Raw genomic sequence first — 20,966 nt, 5'->3', positions numbered from 1 at the left:
AAATAACAAAAAAAAAAAAAAAACCCAAGAGGCTACCTCACGCCTCACATTTTGAGGTAAATTGTTACACTGCCGTAGCAAACACAACTGACCAAGGACTCACCAAATTTATTTAAAAAAACAAAACAAACAAACCTCCCTACAGATCGATAAGGAAAACTACAGGAGCTAGAGCAAAAGATTTGAAACCCAAATGGCCAGTTTTAAAATGTATGATCAGCGTCATGGACAGTTAAGGAATAGCCAATTAATATCATAATGGAATTCCAGTACAAGCTAAATAAAATGAAAAACTCGTCAGTGCTGTAGCAATTTCATTCCTATTCAGCAGAAAACAATTGCTCATGCTTGAGAGTGGGAGATTTTATAACGGTCATCATCATCAGTCTGGCCTTGATTTTTGGCAAGGATGGTGGGGACTGGGAGGTGGGGAGCGTGGGAACAATGTGAACAGATTAAATAAAAACAGGAGAAGTTGGGATCGTCATTGTCATTCGGATTTATTTTGAAATAGGAAAATTCTAGCAAAAGAGCCACAAAGAGAAAGGAAGTCTGTGCGAGAGCGTTTGCCAAAACAGAAAGTGAGGTGTCACCTGATAAAAAAGACTTATGAATGAGCTCAGAGCAAAAGCATTTGGTGGGGAAGCTAAAGCGAAAGTCAGTCCTCCAGGGTCGGAGGGCGTGGGGAGGCAGTTACCCTAAGGTGCCGGGCTCCATTCACACTATAGAAAGAGTGAGAGACTTTTGCAGGGGTTCTCGCTAAAACTTAACATACAGCTGTTTTCACCTTATATTCGTTGCCACTTTGCCCACTGATAGAAAGAAAATGCAGGAAAACACCACTGCCCGGTTTTGTCCATTGCCCGGCGCCACAACGCTCACAGAGAACAGTGCAGTCACCTGCGCTCTTCGCCCGCCCGCAGGGGCCCTAGAAGGGGAGCTTGGTGGCGGCTACTTTGGAACTATCTTGGCTCAGGCTGCGCAAAAGCGGGCTCTCTCTTTACCGGGGACCTGGATTCTGCCGGGATGGACTGGAAGGGACAGAAAGGGGCGAGAGGCGGGCTGAGGCTACCGTGACCCTCCTCCCCCCCCCAGCCCCGCCCCGGGCCGCCTCAGCCCCGCCCCCGGATCGCTGCCCGGTCCGCGCCCCGTCGGCGCCTCGGCGCGCGCTCTCACTCCCAGCCCAGAGCTGCGGCCGCGCAGGTCCCACCCGCGCCCAGGGGCCGGAGATGCAGCCGGGCGCCGCACTGAGCCTGCGCCTGTGGCTCTGCCTCGGACTCCTCCACGGTGAGCTCCCCGGCCTCAACCCAAGCCCCGGCCTCGTTTAATCGCCCGGGGGCCGCCGCGCTCCAGGGGCCAGTGGTGAGACCGCACCGACGGGGCGGGAGGAGGGACGGACAGCTTGGGAGCCTGGGTGTGTGGACGCTCGCTGGAGCCCGAAGAGCCAGGAGGAATCCTGGGGTAGGGATCCGGGACCGCGGGGAGCAGGAAAGAACGGGCCGGGACTGCAGCCGGGTCACCGACAGGGTGGCGGGGCTGTAACCAAATCCCAGTCTTAGATCTACGGTTCGGAGTGAACTGCGTTCTTAGCCTGGCTCCTTCGGGTCCTTACTCGCTCCTCAGGGAGTCCCGGGCGCACCGCCTCTGGGTCCCGATCCTCTAGCGTGAATCATTTCCCCATCGATCCCCGCCCGACCCCGCACTTGGGTGCGCACTTCCCGACGCCTTGCGTCTGCTCTGGAGGTCGGTCCCCCGAGGTCCCCCAGAGGGCGCTCCCGATGGGCGTCTACCTTCTCCAGGCTGAGACTGAGGACTCGGGACACCCTACCCCCGCACCCAACTCCCAGCACCCGACACTAGCGCTATCCCAGGTGATCGAGGTACAAGGCGAATTCTCGAGTCCGCAACTCCGGACCGATCCAAGTCTCCGTGAAAGGCCTGGGCTCCTGGGATTTGAGGGGATCTCCGGGTCAGAAAGGAAAGGAGACTTGAACCGTGAAGCAGAGGCTGCAAAGTGGGAGACTTGGACAGGTTCAATTTTGCGCTGAGAGCTTGGCTCTGTGGTGCTGAAGAGTGGCAGAGTGGTTGCGAGGAGGGGCCAGGAAGGAAGCGCTGAGGATAAGGCATGAGATGAGGGGGCATCCGCCCAGCATCCTCTGTCCCTGGAAATCCAGGGTGGCTGGATCATCACAGAGCTCCTGATGCTTGATAGAGGAGTGCTGCGAGGCCTTGGAGAGAGAAACCTGTATGTTTGTATACTATAGAAATTGACTTTGCATGTTTCGTCGTTACCCCCACAGAGTGTGAGATCTCTTATATGTGGGGGAAACGTGTAACCTCCCAAGGTTCTCAGGCATGGGGCAGGCGGGAGAGCCTTGCTCTCAGCTCCCACTCTGTCCCGTTGAAGAGGCAAGCCGAAGGAGATGTGGGTGAGCCTGTGTATAGACGATGCAGGACGGCTGGCCCTTTGGCTGTTTCTTGCTACCCGGCACACAACCCTGAACCAGGCTTTCACCTCTGTTCAGGATGTGTTTGTGAAGTGACTGAGTGTGTGGGAGAGGTAAATGGGGCTCTGGCTGGGCAACATGGGTGAGGAATGAGACTTCCCTGTGCCCGGAAGACCTCCCACATTTAGCCAAGTATGGTATCTGAGGCTCTAGGAGGTTTGGTCCACAAGAATGTAAGCTGTGCAAATTCTTCCCTCCCCGCTGCTGGAATCCTGGGGTAAGAGGCCTGAAAGGAGAGGGGTATCTTGACAGACAGGTACTTTGTAAGGATGTGAGGACCAGTTGAGGCCAGTAGGAACTGGGGAGGTGGGACTGACCACGTGGGCTGTGAAGGGAAGGAGATGGTTCAATAGGATGTCCTAGAATGGATGGGAGTGTAGGGAGGGGGCTGCCAGTGGACACAGAGATCAAGCTTCCCTCAGCCCTGTGCCTAGTTCCACCCTCTGCTTGGTCGGAGAGGACCCAGGAGCTCCGAGCCTGGTGGAGGATGCTACTGCAGGAACATGAACCCCCAAGTGCAGAGAGCGGGGTATACAGGTCAGAATAGAAAGAAAATCCCCTAAGAACAGACAAGCTAGAATGGGAGACCTGTGTGAAGCCTGAGAACCCTAAAATGAAGTCCTCGAAGGCAGGAGACTTGTGCTTTTGTCTTGGCTGTGCCTTAAAGTCCTCAAGCTGTAGCCTGAGCCCTCCTTTCCCCACCCGGCACTAATGTTTCTTCATGCTTTGTGGGCAGACAGGTAGACACAGAGGGGCTTCTTGGACTTGGGCTGGACATGGATGCTCAGTGTCCTGATCCAGTCCCTTAAGTCTGATCCCAGCAGCGTACCTGTAGAAAGAGCAGGTGGCAGCTTCAAGAAACATCATCTCAGGACTAAGCCTAGACTGAAGCTAGCTAGGAACCAGGAGACTGGTAGGAACTCTTATGTGGCACTGGGTATCCACAGCGTGGGGCTGAAAGTGCTCAGAGAGACCCATTTGTCGTCTGTGGGCTGCACAAGAAGGCAAGGTCACGTCCATCTAGGGCAGTGGTGCTCAACCTTCCTAATGCTGTGGCCTTTTCATACAGTTCCTCATGTTGTGGTGACCCCAACCATAAAATTATTTTCGTTGCTACTTCATAATGGTAATGCTGCTCCTGTTTTGAATCGTAATGTGAATATCTGATATGCAGATGGTCTTCGGCCACCCTGTGAAAGAGTCATTGGACCCCTAAGGGGTCGTGACCCCCATGTTGAGCACGACTTATCTAGGGGCTTCTAGGAGGGATCTGCAGAATACCCAGAAAGGGAATTCTGAGCCGAGTGAGGAGCCTCTCAAATGAGGCCCAGAGATAGGAATGCCCAGTTGAAGACAAGCGAACGTAAGCTGAGGCTAGCCAGAGCTTGGTATGGCTAGACAGGGAGTGGCAGAAGAGATGGCAGGAACCAGCAGCCACAGGTGACTGTCCAGGTGAGCCAGAGCCTACCAGAAAATGGGACATTGGTAAGTGGGAAGAGGGGAGGTGATGCTCCAGGACGCTGGCTTGTGCAAACAGGTGGATAGTAAGGTCTCCAGATGAAGGCATCCAGATGACTTTCTGGAAGATGCCAGGTCAGATAAGGCAGGAAAGTTGGGAGCACCGGAGTGCAGCGTAGGGGAGGAAAGAAAGTCCGCTGTGTCTAGCAGCTCGGTGTTCTCCTCTACCGGTCAGGTGTCTCCCCACCACGCCTGACTTGCACCCCCACAGCTTCTGGGAAGCTTCTGGAGAGATGTGTCCAAGGACAACCCTGCACTCCATCGGGACATCTCTGATAGAGAAGCAGCCGGCATGTCCCCACCAGAGCCAGGGATTGCTGAGTTTTGGTCCTTTTCAGACACTGGCTTCCTCTGGGATCTCAGTTTTCCGGTCACACTGCGGGGACGCGTCTGGGAGCAGGAAGGTGCAGGCACTATGCTGGAGGCAGCTCAGAGGCTCAGGGCTCCTGCGCTGCCCTGCAGGGCGGTGCCAGTAGCAGTCACACCCTCTGCCCTTGCTCCTCAGCTCAGCTGCCACCCTGTCCCTGATGGCCAGGCCTAGGCAGGCGCAGGTCTTGGTGGCAAGTGGGGGAGCCCCCTGCCACGTGGCCGGCAAGGTCAGCAGGGGTTCATGGGAAAGGACTTGTCGGCCACAAGAGAGGACATCCTGCCTGCATTTCCCTCTTCCTGAGGCAGGAGCTGGTGGCCCCGATTTAGCAGCGCTGAGGGGCCACCTCTGAGCCAGCTGGATTGTGTGATAAAGTGACTTGTCTTGCCAGCCACTAAGCAGAGACCTGGCCCCAGGGTGTCCAGGGCAACTGACTGGCACAGCTGGCAACACCATAGCCACCCAGTGCCCAGAGCTCAGCAGGTGCAAGAGTCCCCTCAGTCTTCTTCTGCACCCCACAGAATATAGAGGCAGCCTGTACTCCCAACCTCATCCCTGATTCTTGAGTTCCAGCACCTTCCAGATGTTTGCCATGGTGCTTCCCCAAGGGACATCTCTGAAACACAGATCTGAATATCCCAGAAGCCCCCAAATGTAAGCACCAGCTCCTGCTAGTGGAACAGATCTTTCCTTCTGGATTCCAAGGGCACCCTGACCAAACAGGCACCCAGCCTTCACCCACCTAGTCCCACAGGTTCCAGCTTGTGCCCACTTAGTCTCACAGGCACCCAGCTTGCACCCATCTAAGCCCTCAGGCACCCAGACTACACCCATTGCATCCCTAACTCAATACTGATTGACCCTTTCCTACTCCACTCAGGCTCCTGGAGGGCTGCTGAAAGCTCCAGGAAGAAGTTAGTTCCACTGCAGGGATCCACCAGGGGGAATGGGCTCGCTCCCATTCTCTGTGTGCCCACGAGTAGAGATTCCAGGCTTCCAGCTCGGGCTTAGAAAGAGGCTGGAGTACCAGCTTCAAAACTTTCATAGCTTCTCCCAAATGGTGGTTCATCTGTATTTTAAGCCACATGCCAAGTATACATGAGTATTCCCAAACACACACACACACAGGGTCTAGGAGTAAGCTATACATATCACCTCAGTATAAAATGATTCATCAAATCATTTCACATAAGAGTGTATGGAGAATTTACCCTTGTGATGTAGGCATCATTGCTCCCATTTTGGAAATCTGGAAATTAAAGGCAGGAGGGTGAAATGACTCACTAAATGCCACTAGATGCCAGGGGTGAATTGGTTACAAGAAAGCGACATGTGTCTGGCCCCAGACGACACTGAGACCCAAGAGAGGGCATGTAGGACAGCGTTGGAGAGAGCGCAGGTAGACTCCTAAGGGTCTGACCCCTCAGACATTGTCACGTTGATGTCCGCACCCTGCCCCCAAACAGTGCTGGGCATTTTATTTCCCATAGGTCTAGCTTTGGCCTGAGGTGCACACCTCAGCACATGGCACCTTCCCTTTACCAGGTTCCACCTCCCTCCCGCTGCATGTGCACACAGAATACATAGTGCCCCCCAAGCCAGCCACGGGTTAGTCACACAGGAACACGGTGAGGCTGCCACAGTAAAGATCAGTGAAAACCCCAGTCTTGAACTACGGAATTGTCAGGTGTGAGAAACCAACTTTTCCACGAAGACTCAAACAAGTGTGGGGGTCTTCTGAAGGGAGCCTGGTGGGGTCGGGGGACATTGGGCTAATACACAGGAGTAGAGGAAGAGATTGTCACACAAAGATGACACAGGGAAGACAGCATCTCCAGGGCTGGGGAGGGACAGTGTGGATGACCAGGGAGTCAAGAGCATCCATACTGCGCCCAAGCAGGAGGCAGGCACAAGACAATTTCATCAGGAAAGAGAGTTGTGTTCTAGAAAGATCCTCTGGCCACTGGGCAGATGAGAATATGCTGGTCCAGGACTGATCCCCTGTGCTAGTCCAGACAGGAGGATGGATGGAGGATGTCAGCCCTGTGAGGCATCTGAACTCTGAGTGCAAAATTCAATGCCGGCATGATAAGGAGAGGAAGGATCGGGACCTGGTGTTCCTGTCACGTTATCTTTGATGTCCTCTTCCTGGGCGAGCAAGCTCTTACTCAGTCTACAGAGCCTGTTTCAGCTCTGAGAACAGGCGTGGTACGGAGACTCGTTAGCTGTGGGAGATGGGTGGTTCCCGACAACTGGTGGAAAGACCACCATCAGACCGCCAGCCTAAGCAGAGGATGCGCAGTAATAGCGGGAGAAAGCTGGTGTTCTTTCATAAATTGCAGAAGTGCAGTTTTACTGACATCCGTGACAGGTGGCATAAGCCTGTCCCCAAAGGCGATCTGTTACTAGCTGTGAAATTTCAGGCAAGTGCCTCAGTTTCCCCTCTGTACCATGGTATTACCGTACCTAACTGGCACGGGGAGCGTATAACTGGGAATTGGGAGTGGGAGCAGTGTGTTGCCGCGCTGGTGCACAAAAAGTGCTAAATACGCACTTGCTTTTATTGTTGTAACAGGATGTATTGGTATAAGCAGAATTTGGGGGTCAGCGCGTGTGAACGTTTTTTATTGCTGCTGCGTGAGCCGCGGCTTCTCTACATCCTTGCCAACCCCAGGAAGTGCGTGCTTTCGGTTCTTATTCATCAGATGAGTGGGCGCTCATGTGTTCCCAGGTTCCTGTGTGTTCTGCTGATGTTAGACATGGCCTGGGTCTGAAGGCCGAGGGTCCCATCAGGACAGAAATGCAGGAGAGCTGTTGGGAGGAGAGCTTGTCTGGGAGCACAAAACAGGGTTGAAGTACCCAAGGTATGCCATTGTAAGCAGGGCTATAAGTAAGTAAACAAGTCTGTATCCAGTAAGCAGAGCGGAAGCCTGGGCCTTTTTATATGGCCTCATCGCCCATCTCTCTCTCTCTGTCTCTGTCTCTGTCTCTCTCTCTCTCTCTTATCTATCTGGTTTTTAGTTACCATGTAGGTCAGTAACTTCCTATTAGGTTGACAAACTGCAGATGAGCTCTCAAAAGCACCCTCCCTGGCCCCCATCAAACAAGGCTGCCCCAAGCCTCCTCCCTGCCTGTTCCGACCCAACACAGAATGATTGGCAGACACAGAAGCCGTAAGCCAAGCACTCAGCAGGCAGATGGTAGCAATGGGTCAGTCACTATTTATTCTAAACTTGTAGTGGTTTCTGGGCATGTATTGCAGTATTTGTGGTCTATCACTCATGGTAATCTTAGGAGGAATTCACATCTCACAAGGGGACAATATGGGAGCTTAGAGAGAGGAACTGAAATCTGGTCCAGGCCATTGTGGTGACGAACCAGCCAGCTCCAAGTATACCCAGGGCAGCACCCTCTAGCCCTGGAAACTCCGGCCCTATAGGTGGGAAACGAGATCCTGATGGCCACTCGAGCCTTGAGCTCAGAAGGCAAGGGGTGTCAGCCAGCTCAGGAGGACTCCACAATAGAACACTCCTGCCATCTCCCTGCCAGCTGTCTGCCGTGCCAGGGAGAGCACGGGGGCAGCCCTGAGAATAATGCCCTAGAACCTGAGCTCCGCCCAGCCAGCTGTGCCCCATTATATCCCACCACAGCTTGTCTGTCGGCAACAGCCTGGCGTCTCTGTCCTCCTGGGTGTAGCCGAGTAAGAGAGTGCATGTCACTCTTGACACGACAAGCCTGTTTTCTGAGTCAGCTCGGGGGCAGAGACCCCGGTATCATCCCATGACCATCATACTGGACTTAAGGACCTGGATGTGAACTGCTAACATTTTGCCTCTTGGCACCCTTACCTGACGCAAACCCTTCTGGAGATTCGGTCAGGGCTTGACTGCAGGCGTTACTCTAAGGCTCACTACCAGACAGAGAGGTTGCACAGGCCTCCGAGCTGCAGTAATTCTCCAGGTGTAGACAAGGAGGTCAGAAGACATTGCCTGAAGCCAGGCCAACTCAATGTTCTCAGCCAGAATGTGGAAACATGCAGCCTTTCAGGAAATAAGGCCAGCCTGAGGAGATCCATAGCTCCAGATGTTTTTTGGGAACCAGGGACAGGGCCCTCAAGCAACATTGTCCCTCTGTGCTTAGAAATAGGCTAGAGGCCAAGGAGGCTGCAGGGCACCGAGGAGTCAGGCCAGTGCTCAGAGTGACAAGAGAGAAAGGACAGAGAGGTGTTAGGATGAGGGTGAGGAGGAGTGTCGAAGGTGTGCCCATTGGTAACTCACACCATCATGCCAACTTTCCTTGGCTGCATCCCAGGACTTGTGCAGCAGCTCCCCCAAAACCCCTCCAACCTGCCCTGCAAAGAAAACCAACACTTTTCACCTTCTGTAGTCCCAGAATATCTCCTGGACACATTCATCAAGTAGATTCTGTCCCCTCCCTTGGCTTCAGACTTCTTTGTCTCATAACCCTTTCTACATGCATCCTTAGCATCCTTCATATTTCCTCAGCATCCTCTCTCTGGACCCACCTGGACAGGACTCGGAAACACACCCAGCCCAGGGACAGCCACAGTAAAGGAAGAATCCTCACTAGGTCTCAGCGGTTCTTGTGTTTGGTCGAGCTCCGCTTGACCCTCTGGGAAGGTGCTTTTGAAAATGTGTCTTGGCTGGGGATGGAGGTAGATGCTGTAATCGCAGCATCTGGGAGGCTGAGGCAAGAGGACAGAGAGTTTAAGACGAGTCTTGGCTATATGAAACCCTGTCAGAAAAAGGAAAGAAGGGGAAATGGTTGGTGGTATAAAGGGATTTGCTGGCCATAAACTGGACCATGAAACTAAAGAAATAGATGAACAGGAAGCAGAAAAAAAATGAGGGGAAAGCTGGCTGCTCAGGACCACAGGGCTTCCTGCATGGGCTTTCCTATGAGGGGGTCTCTAAGGCTTTCGGTGAGGGATTCGGAGGAAGAGAAAGCTCTAGCTTCTCCCCAGAGGATCTTTGCCCTTAGGTTCCGAAGCAGGGATGGACCTCTGCTTAGCTAGATCTGGACTACCCTAAAACTGCTACCTGCTACCTCAGATTCCTTGCCACGGACTGGACTCAGGATGCTCCCCTCCCTCTAAGGCTGCTGTGAGTACTAACTGAGATGTCGATTGCCAGGCCAGCTGCCCATTTGCCTGGCCGGCGCCCAGCGCTTATCTGCCAGAAGATTTCCGTAGCACCTGTCTAACCCTCAGCTAGATGCCAGCTTTGCCTCGGGAGTGGCTGCACCACGGTCTCTTGCGCCTGACGCCAGGGTCTCTGTGACCCAAGGCTGGATGGTGCCCCCAGGACTGCTGACAGCACAGGGAAGTGGAGGTGTGCACTCTGGCCTTCCTGACTCCTGCTTGGCGTCTGCCTCTACTGCCCTGCTGCAGCCTTGGGGGCCAGGGACCTGCTGGCCCTGGGAGGAAGAAGTCAGTTCCCGAGTCAGGAACAGGAAGGCAGGGGGAGCGCAGCAGAGACCAGGATGACAGTACTTCCTGCTGCGGGAAAGGAAGGACAGCAGAGACAGTCAACAGCCAAGCAGGAAGGATGCACCCTTTTCAGGGTTGCATGTGGGGGTTGGGCAGTCACAGAGCCTCAGGACACAGCAGCCTTCAGACCCAAATGGGCCCAGCTACTGAGCAATCTGATGTTCTCCTGCCCGTTCAAAACTGGAAGCACCGAGATCCTACATAGTTCCAGCCCAAAGAAATAACGCTGAGCTCTGTTTAGCCTATCTTCCATACAGCCACCGACCCGCCCATCCATACATCCATCAACAGACCCATCTGTTCACTCTGCCAACTATGCCTTTCAATCCCTCTACCAAGCCATCTATCTGTCCATCTGACCATCCTTCCATCCATCGGTTCACACGCTCATCTGTTACCACTATAAACTGCGTCCTTCCATCTCTGTATCATCCGTCCAATCATCCATCCATCCATCCTCACTTTTGCCTGTCTGTCTATTCATCCATCTGTCCTGCTATTCACCCATCCTTCCATCTACCCATCCACTTAGTCATTCAGCGCGTCTTTACCTTGCCTGGTGCTGAACTAGGCATGGGGAGGGGTAGAAAAGAGGATTATCTTGTTCCTTACCCATTGACGCTTATTTCAAACGGAGGGCAATGGAAAGCAGGGGGTACAAATGATGGCATAAGCAAGCACAAGGCTGAAGAGCTTGAAGCAGGAACTTGGGTTTTGTCAAAGTGAGGAGATCACATCTAAGCTGTGGCCTGGAGTTCAGCAGAGCATGAAGAGAAAGCTCGTGGCCCTAAGGCAGAATGAGCATGGCATGCTGCTGCACAGTGTGGTGGTGAGGGGATGTGGACGTGAGGCAGAAATGGGCCGTGAGCATGCGCAGAGATGAGCATGCGCAGAGGTGAGCAGGCGCAGAGGTGAGCATGCGCAGAGGTGAGCAGGTGCTAGGCCTGTCAGGAATTCGGATTTTCCCAGAAAGGCAGTGTGAAGTCACATAAAAGATTCAAAGATCTTTTAATATTTTTAATTCAAAGACGTATAATATGTAATTATATATTATAAAGTATATTTATATTGCATTTAATATATGTAACTATTTATGTGTATGGGTGTTTTGCACCACTGGACTCTGGTGTCCACAGAGTGCAGAAAGTATCAGATCCCTTAGAATTGGAGTTTTCAGATGGTTGTGAGCTAACATGTGGTTGCTAAGAATCAAATCCAGTCCTCTGGAAGAATAGCCAGTGCTCTTAATCACTGAGCCATCTCTTCAAACCCCCCCCCACTGTGTGTTATAATAATAACATATTAATAACATTTGTTATTACCAACAAATGCATGGAGAAAATCATGAAAAAGACAAGAGGCCACTTTGGGGGCAAATGTAGCTGGTAGGCCCCCACCAGGTGAGCACAGGCCAAAAAAGTAATGCATGGGACCTACCAGGCATTGAGGTGTGTGAAGTAGGGGAAAGAAGGCAGCTGTCCACGGTGATTCCCATCTGGAGACACCAAGACTCTAGAAGAAGGAGCCTTTGACAGGGGTAACAGAGTCTGAGTCTGGCCTTTAGATGAGGAAAATGAAAGTTGGAGTGAGTGTCTGTGGGGCCAAATCCAATGCGCATCAGGATGCCTTTAGTTGAGTGGAGAGGAGTGGTCTGAGCTGAAAATAAATGTTTTTTTTTTACTTATCTGGACCTTGACAAGAGAGAGCATAAGGAAGGGAGAGTAAAAGAAGGCAGTGGTGGGCAGAGGAGACTAAAGAAGAAGAGGAGAGAGCGAGGTCAGGGGAACCAGCGAGTGTCCTGAGTCACCTCCGAATCTGAGGCATGGGAATCGCTACGTAGTGGGACTTCACCCAGAAGTGTACAATACAAGCACATGTGAAGGAGAACTTTCCCCACAAAGAAGAATATGAAAAAACAGTAGCCAGAGCAGTGGAGAATTGCTTCGCTGTGTTTCTGGTATGAAGATGGGAGGTGTTTCCATAGAGAAAGACTAGCAATCAGAAGAGAGTGAGACTCGGATGTAGGAAGTGAGGGCACACAAGTGTGGTTTGATAGCCAGAATTCCAGAAGTCCTTCCTTGAGGAGGGTGTGAGCTTCAGATGAAGGACAGCAAATCATTCCATCTGATATCGTCTTGTTTGTGAGTGCTGACAGTTGGGAAAGAAGGAACATTCTGGACATATTAGCCTGCTCAGTCTGCAAGAAGTAAAATCAATGGGACATGGTCAGTATGAGGGGCTTCACTAGGCAGGGTTGAGTTTCTCTGGAATGTGGCGTCCTGGCTTGGAAGGGAGGATTATAGGCAAAAGGACAATCAGAGTGATTTGCTATGAACAGAGAGCCAGGAGAGGAGATGGGGCGATAGATGTTTTTGATGAAGATGAAAAATTTCAGTGGTGGATAAGGACACCTGAGCAAGAAAGGAAGGAAAACAAAGGAAACCTAGGGTAGCAGGCATTCGGGAATGGCGCGGTTTCTGGTGGTGACTACATCCAGGGTGTGCCCCCTGGAAGCCAGTGGCTGACAGGAGAGGAGGAGAGGATCTCAAAGTTGAGGGAGGGAGCGGGTGAGTCATCCTGTGGATGTTGAAGTCATGGAGAAGGGCATGAGCTGGGGTGGGGAGGAGGATGGTGAGCCAGGAGCTATAGTCGGCAGAGAATGAAAGGAAGTGAGCAGGAGAGAAGCCGATGACAGCTTTAGTGGGGGAGAGTATGGTGCCATCAAAAGCATGAGCCTGCAGGCTTGCTGTAGGGAGGGGAAATGGCCAAAAGGCATTCTCCATCTGGAATATGGGGTCTGGGGGGAGAACCCAGCAGAGGAAATGGTGTCCTCAGTCAGGTTTCACATAAGCAGGAGGAAACAGGATGGATAGTCTTAATTGGGATTAATTCCTACTCTGGGGGATGCAGTATGGATGGGCTCTATTCTTTCCATCCATCTATCTACCCACCCTCTCCCATTCCTCCATCCATTCATTCATCCATCAGTCTGTGTACTTCATCCATCTACCTGCCCAATCTCCCATCCATCCCATTTGTTCACCTGATGGTCCATCATGCGTCTTCTTCTCTTTCCTTCTATTACCCACCAGCCACTCTCACATCCTCCTTCTGAATCTTTGGTGTGCATCTCCCGTTTAGAGTTCAGGAAGATAAAAGCCACCATTCAGGCTAATTACCATTCTAACAGCAGGATCCCCCAGGAGGACAAGGCGGAAGCCTGAATGATGATGACTGCTCCCTAGGGAAGGGGCATATTGAACTAGACTAAAGAGGGATATCCCCAGAAGGGAAGGAAATGGGAATGTCCTAGACTGCAGGACAGACTAGCTGCAATGCCCTGGGCCTCTTAGGAGCTGAGGCCAGAGGGACAAGGAGCAGCCAGCAGGTCGGCTGCTCCTCTGCTGTGTCTCAGAAGCTAAGAAAAAGCAAAAGCCACCAAAGAAACCTGGGCTTCCAGTTGCCACAGTCCTGCAGCTGGCAATTGCCAGGAGTGTGCAAGCGTGTACACTCCCAACTTCACTGGGGGTGGGGGGAAAGTCCTCTATCCTAAGTAGGGTTGATGTAGATACGCACTGATCATAGCAGCTCTCCTCCTATGCCACATGTCACCTTCATCCTAACCTCCATCAGGGCCATCAGAAAGGGACAGGTCTCTCACTCCCACAGGTCAAGACCTATGCTAATCACACCACCTCCTTCTGTAGCTCAGATTATAGACCACTGTCCACTCAATCACCTACGTGTTTGCCCATCTGTTTACCTTGTATGGCTTTATTAATTTTTTCGGTGTTTAGCAGACAAAAAACTGCTTTAAAGCCTAGCTCTGCAAAGAGCCTTTTGGGATTCGTTGAAGCCTTGAAATTGAGCTCTCTTCCCAACACGGTAGACGTCTCCTCAGACTCAGACCTACCTACCATGCATAGGTCAGGTACCTTTTCGTTCGGAGAACAGTCTGCAGAGTCCAGACATTTCTAGCCTCAGAAACCCAGAGAAAGCTGTGTCCCAAGGCCAGGGCTACTGGTCTGTGTATCAAGAGCTGAACACAAAATGTGTGTGTGTGGCGGGGGAGGGGGGGTCCTTGGCAGCAGTCACAGCAGCTCACAAGCTGTCAAGCAGCTAGCTTCATAGGGCAGATCCTCGGTCCAGCTGAGGCCTCAGTCTCCCTGACGGTACCATAGGATTAGATACTTGATGAGGTCCTAGGCAAGTCTGGCTGTGAGTTGACATGAATAGAAGAGGGAAAATGGTTCCAAATTGTAACCAGACGAGAGACCACCGTGTGTTAACTGGTAGCTGGGCTGTCTGCGTGATGCTGATCCATCCTGTGTGGAGCATGTATTCCTGGCACCATCCACCCCATCAGGTGACTTGTGGTCAGCGTGTGTAGAACCATCTGCAGTGGGATACTCCAGGCTCTCTCCCCACTCCCCACTAGCTATAAGGCAGAAATCTGGGACCACAGAACCAGCTGAGGAACAAAACGGTCTGAGTTGCTCCTCCAAACCCCAAGGACCTCTAGGACTAAAAGGGGGCTAGTGGCAGGAGAGTGGTCTGTGACCACCATCCCAGGAGGACAGGGAATGGGGAGGGGTACAGGACGCAGCCCTGGGCCTCCAGCCGCACAGTCCTCCCTTCCTGTTGTCTCAGGACGGTCCTGGCAGGATGCATCTGCCAAAGTTCCAGGGCCAGACCTCCCTCAGGCCATGCTCCCCTCTGCCCCCATCAGGAATCCACCCCGTCCGTCACGTATATGCAATTGAGAATCCATTGGAGATGGCACAACTGTGCACACTTGCGAACACAGCTAGAGCCACACGCATCTCTCAGAGATATGCACACCTGCTCACACAGGCCCGCAGGTACAGATAGATGTGTGTACACAGGAGACCCCACTTTACACATGTGCAGACACACATACGTGCGTGTGCGCATGCACACCCTACTCAGAGATGGTTGATGGTGCACAACTATGTGCGTGTGAGCTACAGAGGTGAGATCCTGGAGAGCAGAGAGGCCTCACCTAACCAGCCTAGCCATGGAAGGCAGAAGATGGGTTCTGCCAAAGCGGGTTCACTTGTGCATCTGGAGAGGAACACCATGGGAAGGCCTGAGGGTGTGGAAGAAACCTGGGCAGGCAAAACTCAGAGGAGGCTCAGACAGGCAGAGCAGAAAGAAGCTGGTAGAGCCCAGAAACTGAAGAAAGAAACTGTCTGGGACCTGGGAGAGGGCGAGGTCATGGGCGGAGCATGGATCTAGGATACATGAACCCCTCATAAGCAGTAGGTATGGATGTGGGATTCAGGATGGAGGGGGGGTCTCTGGCAAAACTGGGGAGTCTCCACGCTCCAAATCTCTCTCCAGTCTCCTGCTAGCCCCATCCCATAGGAGGAGACCTGAAGGCTCCTCCTCTTCCTGCTTCCTGCTAGCAGCTCAGGTCATTTAAAGTCAAAAGTCAGGGCAGCAGTCAAAGTTAGCTGGAATTGGGCTCCATTTGTCAACAGAGACAGGGCAGGGCTGTGGTGGGGACCGGTGGCCTTGACCAGAGCAAGGGATAGTTTGTGGTAGAGATTGGAAGTTGTTGTGGCACCTTTGTGCTGATGCTGTAGCAAGGCTACACATGGGGAGACAAGGCTAGGCTGACTGAAAGCCACTAGACTAGCCCTGCCTTGGGGAAACATCCCAGAGGGCCCAACTGTGCCCGGACAGTGCAGGAGCTGTCGTGTGACCCCATGATGTAACACCACTATAACCTTGTCTTTCACCTCAGGCCTGGCAAATGGTTACTCCATGACCCCTCCAACCCTGAACATCACAGAGGACACATACGTCATTGACACTGGGGACAGCCTATCCATATCCTGCAGGTACTGGCTCCTCCCCACCTGGCAGTCCATGAAGGCTGCCCTGAGACAAGAGGTAGCTGACTAAAGAACTCCCCAGAGTAGCCTGAGTGGGATTCCTAGGATGTGGTCTCCCAGAGGCACCTGCACTGACCCAGCCTCCCCTAAAACCTCTTCCAGATCACCTACATCCATTCCCAGCTACCTCTCACTAGCCCCAGGCCTACCCCTCAGATCCTAGAGCCTCCTCAGAGTACTAGCTATTGAAGAAGGCCTGTGTTACCAGCCTGTCCATTCACAGCTCCAAGAACTAGGCAGAGAGTCAAGGGCTCAGGGGGTGGATCTGTGGAATATACCCCAAGCTTGGGTTGCCCTTCTCTGGGAAGACAGAATGATGACCAAAGCTCTTGCTTGACCCTTGAGGAAGGCTCCTTGGAGACTGTGACTCTAAGCTAAAACTGGGAAGGAGAGATGCTTATTTCTACTATTCTCTGCTAGGGGGCAGCACCCCCTTGAGTGGACCTGGCCAGGGGCCCAGGAGGTACTGACCACAGGTGGGAAGGATGGTGAGGAGACCCAGGTTGTGCAAGACTGTGAAGGCACAGAAGCTAGGCCCTACTGCAAGGTTCTGCTGCTGGCCCAGACTCACGCCAACAACACGGGCAGCTACCACTGCTTCTACAAGTACATCAAGGCCAGAATTGAGGGCACCACAGCTGCCAGCACCTATGTGTTCGTAAGAGGTGAGGCCTGTCTGGGGCCGGGTCCTGGAGGGAGTAGCTGGTGCCTAGGCTACTAGGCACCACCTCCAGCCTGCTGACACCAGGCAGGCAGGAGTGATTATGGGGCCTTCCTGTGCTCCACACAGAAGCAGGAGGCTAGAACTTCACCACCCTGACCCATGGGGCTCCCTTATACTTCCCATACCCCCAGCCCTAGCCAGAGACATCCTGGACGGCTACCTTACCCAACTTCTATGCCATCTCTACAGACTTTGAGCAGCCCTTCATCAACAAACCTGACACGCTCCTGGTCACCAGGAAGGACTTGATGTGGGTGCCCTGCTTGGTGTCCATTCCCGGCCTCAACATCACACTGCGCTCGGTACTCTTCCCTTCCCCGGCCTCTCACCCCATGATCCCATCCTCCAGTGCCATCCTTGGGAAAGGCAGCTGACAGTCACTGTGTCCCTCCAGCAAAGCTCAGTGCTACACCCCGATGGGCAGAAGGTGCTGTGGGATGACCGCCGGGGCATGCAGGTACCCACACTGCTGCTGCGCGACGCCCTGTACCTGCAATGCGAGACCACCTGGGGTGACCGGGACTTCCTTTCCAATCCCTTCATCGTGCATATCACAGGTAGGGGCTGCCACTTCCATCTCACCCCAGTTACCACACTTGTGCACCCCCGAGAAGAGCAGGGCAGACATACTGTAACCCTGCGTCGCTAGTTCCGAGTGGCGGGGCTGTTAGCATCACGGATGGTCTTACCACCCACTGCTCTCCACGCTGTGTGTGTTGTCCTATGAGAAGTGTGGGAGGTGACACTGTGTGTGTCACCAGGCAATGAGCTATATGACATCCAGCTGTTCCCCAAGAAGTCACTGGAGCTGTTGGTTGGGGAGAAGCTGGTTTTGAACTGTACGGTGTGGGCTGAGTTCAACTCGGGTGTCACCTTCGACTGGGATTATCCAGGGAAGCAGGTAAGGTCAGCAGCTCTGCCAGGTACCTTCTTCCCACGGCCCTGTCCTCAGCGCCCCCTCTAGGACTCACCATGCCCAGTCTACCTGTACCTGGCACATACTCCCCCTGTGCGGAGGAGATATAGACTCAGGAACCCAAATGTGTTGGGGAAGTTTTCCCATCCCAAAGCCAACTCAGGGGCTAGATATCCAGAGCTACTTGTGTCTGGAAAGGGGTGTGTGGCTTTGCTAGGTTGGGTCTGCCCCTGCCTGCCTGCTGATCCTGGGCTTCCCCTGGGTGTGGCAGGCAGAGCGGGGTAAGTGGGTACCTGAGCGACGTTCCCAGCAGACTCACACAGAACTCTCCAGCATCCTGACCATCCACAATGTCAGCCAGCACGACCTGGGTCCCTACGTGTGTGAGGCCAACAATGGCATTCAGCGGTTCCGGGAAAGCACAGAGGTCATTGTGCACGGTATGACCTGGGAGGCTGAGGTCATTGTGCCCGGCATGGGATGGGATGGGTCCAGTATCACTGAGCCCGGAGAACAAGGGTCCTTGTGCAGTGTGGGTCAGAGGTCATGATGCACCTGAGCAGCAGGGGCCGGCCGAAAGGAAGGAAAGGCTGTGAGGGGAAGCCCTGCCTAGCTTCTACCAGCTGGACAGCAAGGCAAGATCCAGTCTGCAGGGGGAGGCTGGGAAGCCTGGTGGATGGTAGCTCACCCCCGAGTTTACACTCTTGCCTCCTGTTTGGCAGAGAAGCCCTTCATCAGTGTCGATTGGCTCAAAGGACCTGTCCTGGAAGCCACCGCCGGTGACGAGCTGGTGAAACTGCCTGTGAAGCTGGCAGCTTACCCCCCACCGGAGTTCCAATGGTAACAATCCAGGCCCCCTCCCCTTACTGCCAATGCCAGGATTAACACAAGGACTGGCCAGAGAGTGAGAAGGACAGTGTCCTTCCCCATCAGATCATTAGCCCTGGATCTCAGAAGGGGATCTGTCCCTGCCCATCGGGGCCTGCATACCCTGAAACTCAGGTGGAACCCTTACTAAACAGAGCCCTGAAAGGGAGTGAACATATTCAGCTAGAAGGGAGGTTAGTCCTGAAGCTGCTAAACCCCAGAATGCCTAAATGCCAGGTTCTGGTATGGACAGCACAGGGTTCTATCTACCTGCTCCCTGCCTCCCCCCAGAATCTCCAAGACCCTGCCAGCTGGATTTCCACACTGAGCAAACTCAGGGTCTGCCCTATAGTGGCTTGTTCTCTGGTCCCCCTTCCTATAAGAGGGACCTTCTGACCCACAAATTTGAGATGTCACGAGACTGATAAACTGTTGTGGAGCCTGGCTCTGAGACACATGGCAGGGAGAGGCCTGCAGGAGAACTGAGAGTCAGGCTTTCCCTACAGGGTGTGCCCGGGGTACAGAGGGGTCCCTCAGTGATGGCTACATCCTTCTAGATGCTCCCAGGAGAGTGCAGCATCTTCCTGATCCTCCCGTACACTCTGAGCTGTCGCCTTGATTCAATCATAATAGATCCTATTGCAGCCTCCACCTACATTGTAGATAAGGAAATGGGCCAGAGGAGGGACAAGCATTCCCACCGGAGCCCCAGGTCTCCTGGGAGGAGTTCCTGTTCTGTCTTTTCTTGTCAACCCAGAGCAGCCCTGCCCTTCTAAGTGTGAGACACCTCGCACCTGGTACGAGGTTCTGGCACCAGGACAAGCAGAGGTCCCAAAGGTCCTCAGCCAGGACCCACTGGCCATAGGCTGGAAATTGGCTTCTGGGAAGGCTCAGGATGTCCCAGTCACAAATCTTGTGACCCTGAATCCTCCATTTAAGGTCATAGCTTTGGGTCATCTAGTTCCACATAACATAGTACCAGAAGCCTTAAGGGAAGGTCCTGAAGGCACAGATGAAGCTAGGAGCATCTCTTGCATAAATGTAACTTTTAGAGTCCTAGAGGTCCCTGACCCCCAAGGCCAGCAGGACTGAGCCTGCGCTCAGCATAGCCTTCCACAGGAACGAACTTACCTTCTCTGACCTTTTAGCCAACATCTTCCTCTCAGAAGTGTGCAGCTGACGCAGGGCACTTGCATTCATCACAGTCCCACGGGCAACCACTGCTCGCGTGGCACGTTGGTAGAAGTACTCTAAATCAGTGAATGGTGGCTGGTCTAGTACACGGACAGATGGACTGGGTCTTTGGCCCAGTGTGCTGAGCCTTTGAGATTCCTGCAAGAATAATGCTCCAGTTTCTAAGTAAAGACACCGAGGCTTGGGACAGTTAAGGGATCTTCCAAGGGTCACGTACGTGACAAACTAAAAAGCCTGGGGTTCCAGAAGCCTTCTGCAGCACAGCCAGGCAGAGAGCATGGCCTCGATTCTGCCTCTGTCCTACCTGCCCTGCTCTGTGATCCTAGGCAAGTCACTTGCCTCTCTAAGCCCTGGCTGCTATCAACTGTTGAGAGCAGGATCCTTAAATCTGTCCTATCTTAGGTCTTTACCTAAGAGATGTGTCTTTTCAGAGCTGTAGAGTCACAGCTTAGCCTATCCGGAGGGGAGGGGCCTGGGAGAACTAGCTCCAAGTCCAGGACTCAGGCTGCAGGAATAGTCCAGCTTGTGAGGCATTTGTTTGCACATGCAGCAGAGGTCTAGAATGACCACACATGCCTGGTGGGGCATTGTGTAAACAGGATACAGCCCGGGGCTGTCACTGTTCTCACTGGAGCTCACAGCTCAGGGAGAGAAGAGTCGACCAACAGATACTTATAGAAAACTCAGTGTAGCCGGGCGATGGTGTCGCATGCCTTTAATCCCAGCACTCGGGAGGCAGAGGCAGGTGGATCTCTGTGAGTTCGAGGCCAGCCTAGTCTACAAGAGCTAGTTCCAGGACAGGAACAAAAAAGCTACGGAGGAACCCTGTCTCAAAAATCCGGAAAAAAAATAAAGAAAAGAAAAACTCAGTGTCTCAGTGTACCTGGCAGGAGTGTAACTAAATGGCAGAACACTTGCATAGGGTGTGGAGGTCCTGAGTTTGATCTAGAGGAGAAAAAGAAGGGAGAGAGGGAGGGAGGGAAAAGGGGGAGGGAGGAAGGAGGGAGGAAGGAAGGAAGGAAGGAAGGAAAGAAGGAAGGAAGGAAGGGAGGGGAACAGGGTAGGCAGGACCAGATGACAACCACCGTTGAAGAGCCAGTACCCTGGCCCCAGTGAAGGAAGGAGAGAGTCACACAAATTGTCTTATACAGAAAGAGCATCCAAGCTAGTATAGCACTGAATCAAAAGCCCTGTGAAGGCTACGTGTGTGGAAAACCCACAGAAGCACCCAGAGCCAGGTGTCAGAGAACCAGGCAATTGCCACTCCATGTGCTCAGCTGTCACTGTCTCTTCCCTCATCAATACGCTGTGAGAAAGAATAGGGGCCCACCGAGGGCATTACGGTCAGTCAGCAGGTGTGGAGGAACTGGCACGCTGCCTTCTTCATCCCTAGGTCAGGCTCACAGACGGGACGAAGAGAGGGTAGCTGCCCTAAGCAGAAAC

The 20,966-nt window shown here is 53.2% G+C and overlaps 1 protein-coding gene across 2 annotated transcripts in view; it reads left to right on the top strand.

The window, feature by feature from the left end:
* Positions 1-1,158: 1,158 nt before the first annotated feature.
* Positions 1,159-20,966, top strand: part of Flt4 (fms related receptor tyrosine kinase 4) — a 41,560-nt gene continuing 21,752 nt past the window's right edge. For both annotated transcript variants that reach the window (XM_075992800.1, XM_075992801.1), the window contains exons 1-8: positions 1,159-1,287; positions 15,672-15,768; positions 16,243-16,487; positions 16,736-16,848; positions 16,941-17,103; positions 17,308-17,447; positions 17,734-17,902; positions 18,185-18,302. In XM_075992800.1, the coding sequence (XP_075848915.1) occupies positions 1,230-1,287; positions 15,672-15,768; positions 16,243-16,487; positions 16,736-16,848; positions 16,941-17,103; positions 17,308-17,447; positions 17,734-17,902; positions 18,185-18,302 (1,103 nt within the window). In that variant the 5' untranslated portion in view covers positions 1,159-1,229. The remainder of the gene's footprint in view (positions 1,288-15,671; positions 15,769-16,242; positions 16,488-16,735; positions 16,849-16,940; positions 17,104-17,307; positions 17,448-17,733; positions 17,903-18,184; positions 18,303-20,966) is intronic.

This window comes from Microtus pennsylvanicus, chromosome 11 (genome assembly GCF_037038515.1).
Source record: "Microtus pennsylvanicus isolate mMicPen1 chromosome 11, mMicPen1.hap1, whole genome shotgun sequence".
Lineage (NCBI taxonomy): Eukaryota > Metazoa > Chordata > Mammalia > Rodentia > Cricetidae > Microtus > Microtus pennsylvanicus.
The sequence above is the reverse complement of the archived record's forward strand: the minus strand, read 5'-3'. Positions and strand labels throughout refer to the sequence as shown.